The 14262-nt window shown below is 41.0% G+C and overlaps 1 protein-coding gene across 1 annotated transcript; it reads right to left on the reverse strand.

Annotated features, from left to right (window-relative positions):
* Positions 1–265: 265 nt before the first annotated feature.
* faxdc2 (fatty acid hydroxylase domain containing 2) lies at positions 266–11051 on the reverse strand. The gene is made up of 9 exons (XM_068731666.1): positions 10999–11051; positions 9765–9841; positions 7778–7875; positions 7404–7507; positions 6085–6206; positions 2021–2226; positions 1573–1678; positions 1267–1433; positions 266–1173 (listed from the first exon to the last, which is right to left on the reverse strand). The coding sequence occupies exons 1-9, from the start codon at positions 11021–11023 to the stop codon at positions 1017–1019; spliced, it is 1062 nt and encodes a 353-aa protein (XP_068587767.1). The 5' UTR covers positions 11024–11051; the 3' UTR covers positions 266–1016.
* Between the last annotated feature and the right edge of the window lie 3211 nt (positions 11052–14262).

Here is a 14262-nt window from a genome sequence, read left to right on the forward strand (position 1 = left end):
AATGTTTAAAGTATACTATTCTCTAAAAATATCACAAATGTCAATAAAATTGCATAAACACGTATGTCATGAAAAATACAAGAAATAAAGTTAAATTGACTTCTGAATTTACAAATGATTAAATCTTCAGCCTCATGGCCTTCTACAGACATGTCTGCAAAGTCTAAACATTGATTTATAGAGGATTTTGGGGGTTCATATTTTACAAAAAGTTCACAAAATTTTGGAAAAAAAAAAGAAAGAAAAAGTCTTCATAAAATAAATAGATAATGCTACATCTTTTAATTAAAATGTTTTAATATTAAACACTCCTGTAATATTGTTTCAATCACAGTAGGAGTCATTTTTCAACATTCATGTCTTATTACACAACAATTACTGAGGCCTCCTGAAATACATAAAAACACGTTTCACATTCAAAGACATGTTTTAATGCCGCGGAGAGGAAAAGTGCAAATGTGTCTTCTGTCTGAGCAGCAAGTGAACGCTACAGAAGAATCTGGAGAGGCAAGACGTTACTAAACATTACTTTTAAATAAAAGATGTGTTTATAACAATTAATACATGACTTAAAGATTAATGTGCATGTGTTTACAATAGACACGACTAACGCTTAAACTCAGATTCATGAAGAAAGGTAAGAACATGTCATCAGTTTAACCAGGTGACGATGATACGAGTGAAAATTAACTAAATAAGTGAAGTATTATGAGAGAAGAACACCTGAGGAGGGAGGTTATTGCAGAGTGCACCAAAGAGAAATTACTTGTTTCCACGCTCATCAACCATCCAAATTCTTACATCTACCTTATGAGGAATCTGCATGTCTAATAAAGTGCAACATTTCTACCTGACAAATAAAAGGTGCGGTTGGTGGCCGCAGAGTGTTGACTTTCACAGTCGGATACCGATCAACGGGATTACAAATGATTAAAATGGAATAGTCATTCAAGATTGAGAAGCGTCTCGTGATCCCAAACTTGGCAAGGCCTGAACGGTGAGGGTCTCGCACGTCATCAGTGGCCCTTCTTGGGCGTGTCGGGTATGCTCTCGTTCAGAGGGGTGAGGCTGGTGAGCAGCAAGTGGCGTTCGTACTGCTTGGTCTGCCTGAATTTAGCGTCGGTGCCGTGGAGCCGATCCAGCACTCCGAAGACCCCGAAACACTGGTTGAACCTGGAAGCAGTACGGACGAACCGCAGAGGCGTGAAATCATTAAATCCCTTTAAGAAAAAAGGTCCTGGTGGAGGACTGGATGGGTGGACTCACCTGAGGTGGTGGAAGTCGTGGAACTCGGGGGAGGGTAGGAAGGGGAGGTGGTATCCACAGTGGGAGATGGTGGTGCTGATCAGAGCCAAGCAGTACCACATGCAGGTGGTGGTCATGTGGGAGCCCAGGATCACCGGCCCCAATGCCACCGGCCCCATGTTGGAGATCTAAAAGACAGACAAACTGGGTTTTAATGGACCGAGGAACGTCCGGCAAAACGACGCCGCCGAAAGATCTACAACGATCAAAGCTCATAGAGTTCAAGAACGTGAAATGAAACGAAGAGCAGGAGGCGGTTTCATTCACCATGTGCTCCAGAGGGTGAGCGTATATGGACACGAGTCCAATGGGAGCGGTCCACTCGTGGTGCTGTTTGTGGAAGCGCTTGTAGAGGCTGGGATGGTGGAACAGCCTGAGAGAAAAGAAGACGAGGATAACACATTACATTACAGTCATGATAATGCTTTACTGCAGCAGTCGGAATCAGACCCGGTGGCACCGATGACGAGCATTAAGAGTATTTAGAAATAGACAGTTCCAAGTTCCTCAAGTACACAGAATTTCCCATTTCAGATCAGATTACAAATATTTTCTTTGTATTCACATTCTTCACTTTTGCCCCTAGGTGGCAGTAATGTTTAAAGCTTCCAACTACAACTGAATCACAAATGAGGAAGAATTGTTATCGTCAACTGGGCAGAACAGTACAGTGGGAAGAGCACAGGTGTAAAACAGAACAACCACTGATCCAAACCTGTGTGAATAGTAGAAAATGATTTCCTCCGAGATGGAGAAGAAAGCCAGCTCCATCAGGGCCCGGTGGAAGGTGGGCAGCTCAGGGCCACAGGGGTCCCCTCTCCAGGTCATCAGGTAGAAAGCCACCACCACCATGGGCCCCGAGATGAACACGTGGTTGAACATGACGGTCTTCACCGCGTGGATGAGCTTCACTTTATCCACCTGTAGCGGACAAGGAAGGAGTCAGAGAAGAGGACGTACGCTGGACAAACGTGACCTACAGAACGTCACGTCACAAACCTTAAACATGACAACATCAGAGCTTCTATCCTGATACAGGTCATTTAATATCTCTATGACTTCATCCCAACACGGTTCCATTGAAAGAGGTTAAGTCATCATATTGATGTCGAGTTGTAGTTTAAAGCATTACAATTATAGTATATTTTGGTTGTTGTGCTCTTTTTTAAAAATCTCCCTCATCTTCATTTGATGTTCCGTTGATGGTTCTTGTTCCGACACATTCAACCGGCTCTTTAAACCGTTTCTTTAAATTGTTTTTATGAAAAGTGTGTCATAAAGATTTTTTCAATAGTTCGGTGCATGCATTGATGGCTACACCCGATGTCTACAAGATATTTCATATTTATGGAGTTCTGTCAGCAGGTGTTAATAAGAGATGTAATAAAGACATGCATGTTTACACGTCACAATGGATACATGAACTCAAAAGGTTGCGGGTTCTAAACGATCACCGTCAAACAAGTAGATGATTTCATCGGATTCTATCAGATGAAAAAACGTCTCCAGTTTCAGTCAACTTGACCGTTCACCATTCAACTTTGGACCCTGGTTATAAACTCATGGACATATCACGATGGCCTGTGTGTGTGTGTGTGTGCGTGCGTGTGTGTGTGTGTGCGTGTGCGCGTGCACACTGTTTTGTAACGTGCTTATCAAAGTAAATAGACTGAGCAGATATCTTTGACCTGCAACCAATGAACGGAGATGACCACATGTGGAAAGTGGAGGAGTGACGTAGAAGTCTCAAGTAGAGACCTGTCAATCACAGTAAGCCCCGCCCCTAAATCATCCCCTGCTTTATGGTCTGTTTGACTCTAAATGGAGCATAATGTACTAAATGAACATCATGCTGTATTGAAGAAGACTGTAAACTAGAGATTGAGACCATAAACTCATGTTTACAATGTTTACTGAGGGAATAAATCAAGAGAGAAGTAGAGTCATTTTAGACTAGACTTCTATACAACCAGAGGAGTCGCCCCCTGGTGGACACTAGAGAGAATGCAGCTTTAAGGCACTTCCACATTAGCTTCTTCCATTCTATTGCCAATTGGGATTCAACCATCATTCAGTTTTATTATTTGCACCATAAGATTTATTTGTCATTCTTTGGTAAAAACATATGATAAGAACACTAAGATAAAGTCTGAAGATTGACCCGAGGGCTCCGACACGCAAATATAAAGATTGCTCGATAAAAGTTGCTTCACAGCAGCACGTCCTGGCTTCGTTTATGACCGACGGGGCTCAAGTTCAGAGTTCACAGAGCTCAAAGTAACGGACGCAAACGATGACTCAGCAGATTGTCACACGCTAGGTCACCATAGGCTACACAAGGTTTTATGGCTTTACTGCTCAATCATATTTATGGCAAAATAGAAATGTTTTGAAAGTTTATGTCAAACCACAAACCTGAAGTGTTATTGGTTATAATCTGATTACACTGGAGTAACCTTCCAGCTCAGGTTATCAGTAACGTCTTTATCTCCCCGGTGTTCATCAAACACAGTGAGAGGACCCCCCCCCCCCCCCCACACACACACACACACACACACACACACACACACACACACACACACACACACACACACACACACACACACGATTTTTATTCATAGAAATAATTTTAATTTAATTAAATAAATAAATTTAAAAAAATTATAATTTAAAAATCTACATTCAACATATTAGAGTCCCTGTTTATTGTGGCAGATAAATAAATAAAGGATTTCTCAAAACTGAAAACATGATTATTAAAGACCAAATATTATAACAATAATAATATGAATTATTATTATTATAATTAAAACGAATGTATATATGAATGAACAAATATAAATAAACAGAGAAATGTATAAATTCATAAATCAATGTGGTAATAATGTAAGAACTTTTATATAAAGATATCAATAAATACGTAAAAAATATAATATTCACAACCCAATATTTTTGGAAATATGTTGATTTAATAATTTATTTTAAATTGTATCATATTATATTAATTACCTAATTTATTCCCTGTGTCATATATATATATATATATATATATATATATATATATATATATATATATATATATATATATATATATATATATATATATATATATATATATATATATATATGATAGTAATTATTAATTTCATTAATTATGCCAGCAATGCGACCATTACTCTATTTTCCAATTGATTTTCAAATATTTTAAAATTAAATTACCATTAAAAAAAGATTAATCCACAAAATAAATGGCTGATGAAGCGAATCTCAATAATGTCTTTGTTGTTATATTTATTTATGTGTCCATTCATTGATGCAGTTTACATAAATAGCCATAAAACTATTAAAAATTGTTGATTAACAAGCTGCAAATTGTATTAAAGATGAAAGTGAAGCTGGCGTCTCAGTGGTATTAACTATGAGAATCCTAGCAGTAGTAGTAGTAGTGGTAGTAGTAGTAGTAGTAGTAGTAGTAGTAGTGGTTGTAGTAGTAGTGGTTGTAGTAGTAGTGGTAGTAGTAGTGGTAGTAGTAGTAGTAGTAGTAGTAGTAGTAGTAGTGGTAGTAGTAGTAGTAGTAGTGGTAGTAGTAGTAGTAGTAGTGGTAGTAGTGGTAGTAGTAGTAGTAGTGGTTGTAGTAGTAGTGGTGGTAGTAGTAGTAGTAGTGGTTGTAGTAGTAGTGGTTGTAGTAGTAGTGGTTGTAGTAGTAGTAGTGGTTGTAGTAGTAGTAGTGGTTGTAGTAGTAGTAGTGGTAGTGGTAGTTGTAGTAGTAGTGGTTGTAGTAGTAGTAGCAGTAGTAGTGGTAGTAGTAGTAGTGGTAGTAGTAGTGGTAGTAGTAGTAGTAGTAGTAGTGGTAGTAGTAGTGGTAGTAGTAGTGGTAGTAGTAGTAGTAGTGGTAGTAGTAGTAGTAGTAGTAGTAGTAGTAGTAGTAGTAGTAGTAGTGGTAGTAGTAGTAGTGGTAGTAGTAGTAGTAGTAGTAGTAGTAGTAGTGGTAGTAGTGGTTGTAGTAGTAGTAGTGGTTGTAGTAGTAGTGGTGGTAGTAGTAGTAGTAGTAGTGGTTGTAGTAGTAGTGGTTGTAGTAGTAGTGGTTGTAGTAGTAGTAGTGGTTGTAGTAGTAGTGGTTGTAGTAGTAGTTGTAGTAGTAGTAGTGGTTGTAGTAGTAGTAGTGGTAGTGGTAGTTGTAGTAGTAGTGGTTGTAGTAGTAGTAGCAGTAGTAGTGGTAGTAGTAGTAGTGGTAGTAGTAGTGGTAGTAGTAGTAGTAGTAGTAGTGGTAGTAGTGGTAGTAGTAGTGGTAGTAGTAGTAGTAGTAGTGGTAGTAGTGGTAGTAGTGGTAGTAGTAGTAGTAGTGGTTGTAGTAGTAGTAGTAGTAGTGGTAGTAGTAGTGGTAGTAGTGGTAGTGGTAGTAGTAGTAGTAGTAGTAGTAGTGGTTGTAGTAGTAGTAGTAGTGGTTGTAGTAGTAGTAGTGGTAGTAGTGGTAGTAGTAGTGGTAGTAGTGGTAGTAGTGGTAGTAGTAGTAGTAGTAGTAGTAGTAGTAGTAGTGGTAGTAGTAGTAGTAGTAGTGGTAGTAGTGGTAGTAGTGGTAGTAGTGGTAGTAGTAGAAGTAGTAGTAGTAGTAGTAGTAGTAGTAGTAGTAGTAGTAGTGGTAGTAGTAGTGGTAGTAGTAGTAGTAGTGGTTGTAGTAGTAGTGGTAGTAGTAGTGGTAGTAGTGGTAGTAGTGGTAGTAGTGGTAGTAGTAGTAGTAGTAGTAGAACAGGAGGAGCTCCTGTCACAGATTCAACATACCGGGTTGTTCTTGTCCACCTGGATGCGGTAGCGAGTGATGAAGGCGGGTTTACCGGTGGTGTCCACCAGCAGCAGCAGAGCGTTGGTCCCCCAGAACGCCAGCGTGGGGATCAGCATGGTCCCTGTTGAGAAAGACGAGCGGCATCTAAAAACTCTGACGAACGGAGCCAGGGAAACACCAACAACCGAGCTTTGAGGGTTCTACACTATGTACCGACGTGAGCCTGGTTCATACATTTTTTGAATTACCTTTATATTGGGTCAATGTGAGCCTGGTTCATACATTTTTTTAAAATTGGCTTTAAACGGGTCGGCGCCTCCTCCACTACGTGACTTTGTGAACTCGCTCCGTAAATTCTATCAGATCCTCGATACGAGATCGTACAATCGGCTGTGAGGAGCAGCAACTCCGTCGGCACTTTCAATTCACTCATGAAATGCAGTCGACTGAATGTAGGGACAACGTGGCAGTTCAAGGATTTGTTTTTTGTGCGATGTGATTACCATGATCGCAGATATCAGGCAGGACCGCACCTCGTGAGGAGACTTTTATTGCACTTGATTCTGTGCATTATCGATTTATCTCGCTGCATATCGCATATTCACCTCAGGGAAACGCCTCGCCTGCTGCACCGCAAACAAGACGTGCCTCAACTGTGAACGCATGTTGATTTGGACTGACAGCTCGTAACGTCCTAACATAGATCATATCTGATAGAGAGATACTTTTTGATGTGCACTGCACCCGGACAGACACAACAACAACAACAACTAAATGACCGTAAGGGAAACATGACGGTTACATCATTAGAGCGAAGAAGTCGACACCGGAGGTCATGACTTGATGTGCAGAACTGAACAACTGCACACACACACACACACACACACACACACACACACACACACACACACACACACACACACACACACACACACACACACACACACACACACACACACACACACACACACACACACACACACACACACACACACACACACACCCCTTTTGTGCGGCCTCATAATTCTGAAAACAAAGCCCCGTTTGTGTCTCTGGTGGGGTTGAAATCATGCATGAAATCCAATTTAAAGACTACATTAGAAAACACTTCAAAGTAAAATGTTGGAACGGAGATAAATGGAATGGTGACAGAGCTCCGTGGGTCCACAAAGCCACCCACGCTCCAAGTGTTTCACGAGTGTGTATGGACAGGGACACGTTTTGATTTGGCCTCACGGAGACGCCTCCTCTACAATGAACACACTTCCTTCGACAACAAGCCAAAGTAGCCGGCTGGAGTGTATTTTTTTTGCCTCACCTAAGTAGAACAAAGTAGTGTGATGACCCTCAAAGGTCACGTGCAGCTGGGTCCACAAGTCCTGCCAGAAGTCCCCTGAAGCTCCCCAGAACCTCTGAAGATGCCTGCAGGAGGAAACGAGACCGTTTCAACACGTTTCTTTTCTCTGGAGAACTCATCCCTCACTTTTGAACAGATTGACAAAACAACTCAAACACAGTTGGAGTCCTGTCAGCTATCTGATTTGGACCAGATCAGTCCTGCTCGGCACTGTCCTCCCATCCGGTCCTCTTCTTTCTTGTGCATTGACATAATAACCTGTGACTTTGCAACTCCTCAGGTTCATTTGGGGTTTTTTTGTTGAGTAACACAGCTAACTTGTAAGGGAATCCTACCATGTCAGCGAGTTGCCAAATGCAGCCAAGAATAAGATTCCGGATCCGATGACAACCGCGGCTTTCTTCACGGAGTCCCACAGCCCTCCAGCACCGTCCTGGTGAGAGACAAAGGGCAACGTATCCGTTACTCTGATGATACTGTGAGATCTCACGACACAGAAACGTCTCCAAAACAAAAACAGGGAAAAATGGCAAACGTGTGGCTTTTTAATCCACACAGACAAAGACTCAACGGCTCATGTTTCCATAACGGTGACGAATTCAGCACCATGGAGATAATACTAACATGATAAAGAAAGTGAGATTCACATCAGGCAGCAGGAGGGAAACACCAGGCTCGAGGCTTTTTCTGGTCATTACGTTGAAAAGTACTGGAACGCAAACTATTTTAGATGAAAACCATAGAATAAGGTGGGAAAAGTCACCGGTAGGTCACCTGTTGGTTTGTGGACTGTCCTTTTGAAGCCTCGAGGTCGGCCTTTTAGCCGTCGCCATCTTGTTTTTTGTTTTTTTAACCAGAAGTGACATGAGAGTGGAGCGAAGTACAACCGAACGCTGAATAAGACATTTCTATGGGACCAAAAAAAGGCTACTATTAACTTTGATAAAGAGAAAACACACTGAGAAAGAGTTAGAGTTGAACCGGCAAAAGCACGGACAACGCCAAACCTGTCAATCACTGTGTAGCCCCGCCCCCTAAAGCATCCCCTCTTTATGGTCTGTGTGACTCTAAATGGAGCATAATGTACTAAATGAACATCATGCTGTATTGAAGAAGACTGTAAACTAGAGATTGAGACCATAAACTCATGTTTACAATGTTTACTGAGGGAATAAATCAAGAGAGAAGTAGAGTCATTTTAGACTAGACTTCTATACAACCAGAGGAGTCGCCCCCTGGTGGACACTAGAGAGAATGCAGCTTTAAACACATGAAGCATTGACTTCACTCTTCAGACCTGGAGGTTGCTGCCGGATCATACTGACAGGACAGTAAATTAATCTCAGATTAAGGTTTTCAATTCACACTACTGTCATGTGTTTCAGTGTGACTTAAACAGATTTAAACAAATCAATAAGAACAACAGTTGAATTTGAGTTTATTCGTTTGCTGGAGAGGATCCAGATGCCGGCGTTTCTTTTATCTTCTATTCTAAATGTGTCCAATAAAATAAATGCTCAGGGCATTTAGTAAAAGCAAAATGTGAGCCAGCCACACAGAGAAAACTGGATCAGGTCACTCAGCGGGAATTAATTCCAGGGATTGATGTCACATTCACCAGACCTTCTGAAATGCCAGCTTTTTACCCAGCAACGACGTTACACACATGTCTACCGACACGGATGAGATCTATCCTTATGAGGACATTTCATTAACTACAGAAAGCGCGTTGTACGTCACGCTCTCATTTCCACAGTAGCTTCAGTGAAAACACTCCTTAACACGTCCCACTATTGGCCATCCCTCTCTTTGTTGCCTGCAGGCCTCCACTAACTGGCACAGGAGCAAGACAAAAATGCAACTTGAACAGGTCGAGCCTGAACCACAAAAAAAAAAAAAATCAAGTCACGGCGGTAAAAAAACAAAACGCAGGCAGGAGGAACCGGTCGCTTTAAACGCAGAGCACACATGTTACGTAATGAGATTCTATATATATATATATATATATATATATATATATATATATATATATATATATAGTTTTTAAAGTTAGTTTTTATAGTTACACACACACACACACACACACACACACACACACACACACACACACACACACACACACACACACACACACACACACACACACACACACACACACACACACACACACACACACAGCACAGAGGTTAACGGACCGGAACTCATGAGAACCTGTCGGCCTGTAAAGAGGGCTGTGCCTCTAATGACGGTGACTCATCCTATTGTGTGGCTGCTGACCAGTTCTGGTAAGAACCGACCGGAGTGACGTCTTCGTGTTCTCACCTGTCGTCTGCTGCTGCTGCTGCTGCTGCTGCTGCTGCTGCTGCTGCTGCTGCATGTGGAGGCAGCTCCCCTCGTGTCTGTAAGCACAATAACAAACACACACAGATTCATAACTGCAGCATGCATCTAAAAGGAGGCAATCATCTGTTGTTGTTGTTGTTGTTGTTCATGATTTCAGCACGAAAGTTACACTAAAATGTACGATTTTTGGAGACAAATGGGGAAACCTGTTGAGTTCCAAAATGACTGAAGGCAGGAAGTGAAATGCTGATTATTATTTATTAAAAATGGGATTTCACTTCCTTTTTTGAGATGATAGTCAAGTTTTTGTTACATGTTTTTAAAATAATTTCTTACTTCCTACAGTGTGACGAAACTCGGTGTGTTTTTTTCATGAATAATTAATTAATATTTAATACGGAACATAAAAAAAATGGCCCCAAAGAACTGCACTCCCCCTGATTAAAGCTCTTCTCCCACAGACATGTGAATGAATTAAAGAGCCTAAACGTCTCAGACTGCCTCTCTTTATCTTTCCGTGGTACGACAATCATCAGAGTGCTGTGTAGCCGAGCGCAACATTTACAAATGGAGGATTATAGATAATCCTATTATTAAAATCCATCCTTCACCATAGTGAGCAGTCAGATTCTTGGGGATAACTAACTTCCCCTGCGTCCACACTGTGGCTCTGTGTGTAGTGGAGCAAGAGAATAGAAGCCTTAGGGAACAAAAGAACTTTTAAAAATACATAAATATTATCAGCATTTGTTTTTTATATATATCTTAAAACATATTTCAAGTGCAACAACATAAGAGTATTAGGCTGTACAGTTATCGGTGAGTTCATTGATTCATTATTGATTACAATTATTTTAAGACTATTAAAAAAACTTCAGAAATACAAAAGGAAATGTTGGTTGTGGCAATAAACACTCTTTTAAAAAGTGTTTATTAGAGTAAATTAAGACGGCTTTGATAGCGGCACGTGAACTTAACTTGTAAGTATTTTAAACTAAATAAATTTAAATAAATACAAATAGAGATACAGGCTACAGCGTGCAGAGAAGACATATCAGAATATCACAGTTCACTCGTAGAAATAAAACGTTAAGTAACAAAGCACCGTGTCGTCGCGCAGCGCTCCGTTTAGACAACTACACCGGGCCGGTAGACTGTCTCCAGGTTTCGACAGACACCGACGTGTTTACGGTCAAGTAAAGCACCGACTCACCGCCGACTCTCGTCTCCAGCATCATGTTCTCCTCTGTGCGGTCTTTCCTGTTTTTGTCGGCGCCGCTGGCTTAACAGCCGTGTATTTACCACAGCCGGCGACCTGTGATTGGTTCAAGCTTGTGGTCAGCTGACTAGAGCCGCACCCGGAAGTTGTGGAAACGGCGGTCTCGAACGTCGCATGTGTTGTTTTCCTTCTTTTTGTACAACATGTACAGTTTCCCAAAGAAACAAGTAAAATAAACAGAAATAAAAACAATAAATACATTTAAAAAAAAAAATGTCAATGAATAATATGAAGAAAGAGGAAGAAGAGACACTAAGGCACACATTAATTAACTAGTTACAGCACTTAGTACAGCGGTTCTGTCACGCCCCACTTTGGAGGAAGACACGTGTTCACGCCCCACCGCCCCAACAACAAGGTAACAAAATGGTCCATGTTGAATTTGTGTTGAAATAGCATCATGTTGTGACTCCTCCATCTGTGCTTTTTTTTTTTTTTTTCAAATTAATAGAATAAAGAAAATCACTTTCAAGTAAACCAGACTGCTCCATGAGACAAGAACAAAAACAATGTGCAGTCACTTTGTCAGAACAATGCAAATAAAGTTATTTTTGTGCAAAAAAAGAACTAATATTTGGCCAAAAAAAAAAAATAGCTTATTGTGGCTGCAATGAACCTGTTTTGCACTGAATATCTTTTTAAGATAACAATAAAGTGCAACCTGTGAAGAACTAAACTAAATTATGTGTGCTTTCTACTACTAGAGACGCCGAAATAACTACTTAATGACTTGTAAAAAGTCTGACTTCATGTTTTGTTAGTTCTCTCCGCAAGACGACAAGCAAACAACTTTTAAAATGCTTGCTTCCTCACTGGAGCTCGGATCGATCGGCTCTTAGGCGACATAAATACGAACGCGTATTTATGTCTGGGTCGTTCCTACATTTGTTGAGCGAATGCTTTGCAGGGTACGACTTGAGTCTGAGAGGAGAGGAGAGCTCTTCATCTCCACCACGTGTCTCCAGGTGAAGGTTGAAACAGCCGGTCACTGCGCTGGTGTTACAGCATGCTGAGGGGGGGGGAGTACACACGCCAGTAATAAGTGAGAGTGGATCACAGTAGAACTGATTGCAGTCTTTATTAGTTTAATAATATAATATAATAAGTGTTTCAAGAAATGACTGAGTGTGGTTGGAATCTACAGCATGTCATCTATAGTCAGCTGGAACAACTGGTCTATTAATTGATTAGTATAATCTGCTGCTATTTGAATTATGAACTAATCCTTGAAGTCATTTTCAAGCAAAAGCCTACAAAATTGTTCTTTTCTTTGTAATAAACCATTTATAATCTGCAGCCTAATTTGGGGATTTTGGACAAAACCAGCCGTTTACAACATCCACAGATGAGTTAATAATGGATAGAATCCAAAATCTCAGCCCTAATCTTGCCTTCTGGGACTTTACTGCACATTCTTATCTGTCTCTGGTGGTTTATTGTTTTATATAAATGTCTTCATTTAATTAGATTAGATAATGTTGTGTCATACCTTTAATTGCACTTATTATTGCTATATCACTGTCAGCATTGCTCACGCAGAGCTTGCTCTCATTGACTTCCCCCTGCATAAACCCATCAGTGCTGTCGAGACAAAAAACAGTGTGTCTCTCCAATTACTCCCTAAAGCAGCTGGGAACTGTAGTTCATGCCAAACATCCCTCAAACAGGACCAAATAGTCCATTTGTTGGGGGACTATTTTCAGCCGCGGATCAATTTGGTTCTGTAGTGAGTCTTTAAAGCAGCAGGTTGATGTCTGTGGAATTATCTCAAAACAACATTCACAACACACTAACGAGGTAGAACCGGCTCTTACGGGGTTAATCCACCACTAACCAGTGACAGGCGAGCGTGTTCTGTTCTGGGTTCAACAGTGAATTCCCCTCCTGCTCTCTGCACACGATGAGACCTCCGACCCCCCCGAGCAGCTTCTTCCTCCGAGACGTGTTTCAACATAACTCCGACGTGCCGTTCGATAATATTTACAGTGCACTCTACTGTGCTGCAGCTTTACACAATGAGGATATTGATGACACACACACACACACACACGCACACGCACACGCGCACACACACACACTGTCCTCTGCCTTCCCAATATCAATGTCATCTCCTGCAGCTATCGCTCCCCGACCCTGATAGCCTCCAGGCCGGTCTGAGTGGCTCCACTATCGGCCACTATTGGGTAATAAGAGAGCAGCCTTGACCCTTGAACCCCTCCTTAATAAACACGCAGAGACTTGAAGTGTTTCTTACTTCACTAAGGACCTTGTATTATCCACATAGAGACGTGTTTGATCATTTAAAGTCTGTCTTAATTGACTGAAACTCTGAATGGTTGCTGTTGAATAGTAGATTAATATGCTGCACAAATAAAATGAGATTTGCTCGAGCAGCTTCATATCAAGGTACCTTTGGATTGTGATCTTTATAATGTGAAAGGTTGTCAATACCCCAGAAGTTATGTCATAGCAGCTGAGTATCACCGTATTGTTGTACCCGTTGTACTTGTTGTTGTTCAGTGTATTTTTAGGCTCTCTTTAGGCTTAACTACGGGACAGTTTGTCCATATTGTTATGACCGAGAGGAGATTATGTGTCCGCTTGTGTGCTTGTGCAATTTTCTGTCTGTCCACGGCTAATCTCAAATACTACTGGACCTATCAGCCTAATATTTTCATGTTTGCATTGATTCACACTGTTTGAAAAACACATTTCATTGACTGTTTCATACCTTCGCTTTGTGTGTGTGTGTGTGTGTGTGTGTGTGTGTGTGTGTGTGTGTGTGGCTGCCCTCAGGCCAGACAGGTGTTGGTAATCTGAGTAGAGGGAAAGGTTAGCGGTGAAGTTGTCTAGCGGCAGAAAATGCACAGTGTAGCTTTTTACTTTTTGCTCATAAACACCCAAGAAGTGAAGCAAGAAGTCTGTGGGATCACAAACCGGGTCTCTGGACAGAACCAAACTCTGCTAAATAAACACATCATCAAATACTACAGCAGTGGTCGTTGCAGAAAGTCTACTGAAAGAACCAAAATGCGTCTCGCAGATTTTAAATCTATTCCAGTATCATCCAGCAGGGGGCGCCAGAATGTCCAACTCTGTTAACTAACTCACCCTGTGTGTGAGCAAGAGTTATGAAGCTAACACACACACACACACACACACACACACACACACACACACACACACACACACACCAAA

Source organism: Cebidichthys violaceus, unplaced genomic scaffold (genome assembly GCF_023349555.1).
Source record: "Cebidichthys violaceus isolate CVI_PGR_0920_01 unplaced genomic scaffold, fCebVio1.0.p SCAF_53, whole genome shotgun sequence".
Classification (NCBI taxonomy): domain Eukaryota; kingdom Metazoa; phylum Chordata; class Actinopteri; order Perciformes; family Stichaeidae; genus Cebidichthys; species Cebidichthys violaceus.

Bases quoted from the DNA above. Each gene is read 5' to 3' on its own strand.
- faxdc2 (XM_068731666.1), bottom strand. From the start codon at position 11,023: ATGATGCTGGAGACGAGAGTCGGCG. The intron at 2,227-6,084 runs GTATGTTGAATC...TGTCCGCTACAG, and splicing joins AGGTGGACAAGAACAACCCG to GTGGATAAAGTGAAGCTCAT. The intron at 1,679-2,020 runs GTTTGGATCAGT...CTTTTCTCTCAG, and splicing joins ATTTTCTACTATTCACACAG to GCTGTTCCACCATCCCAGCC.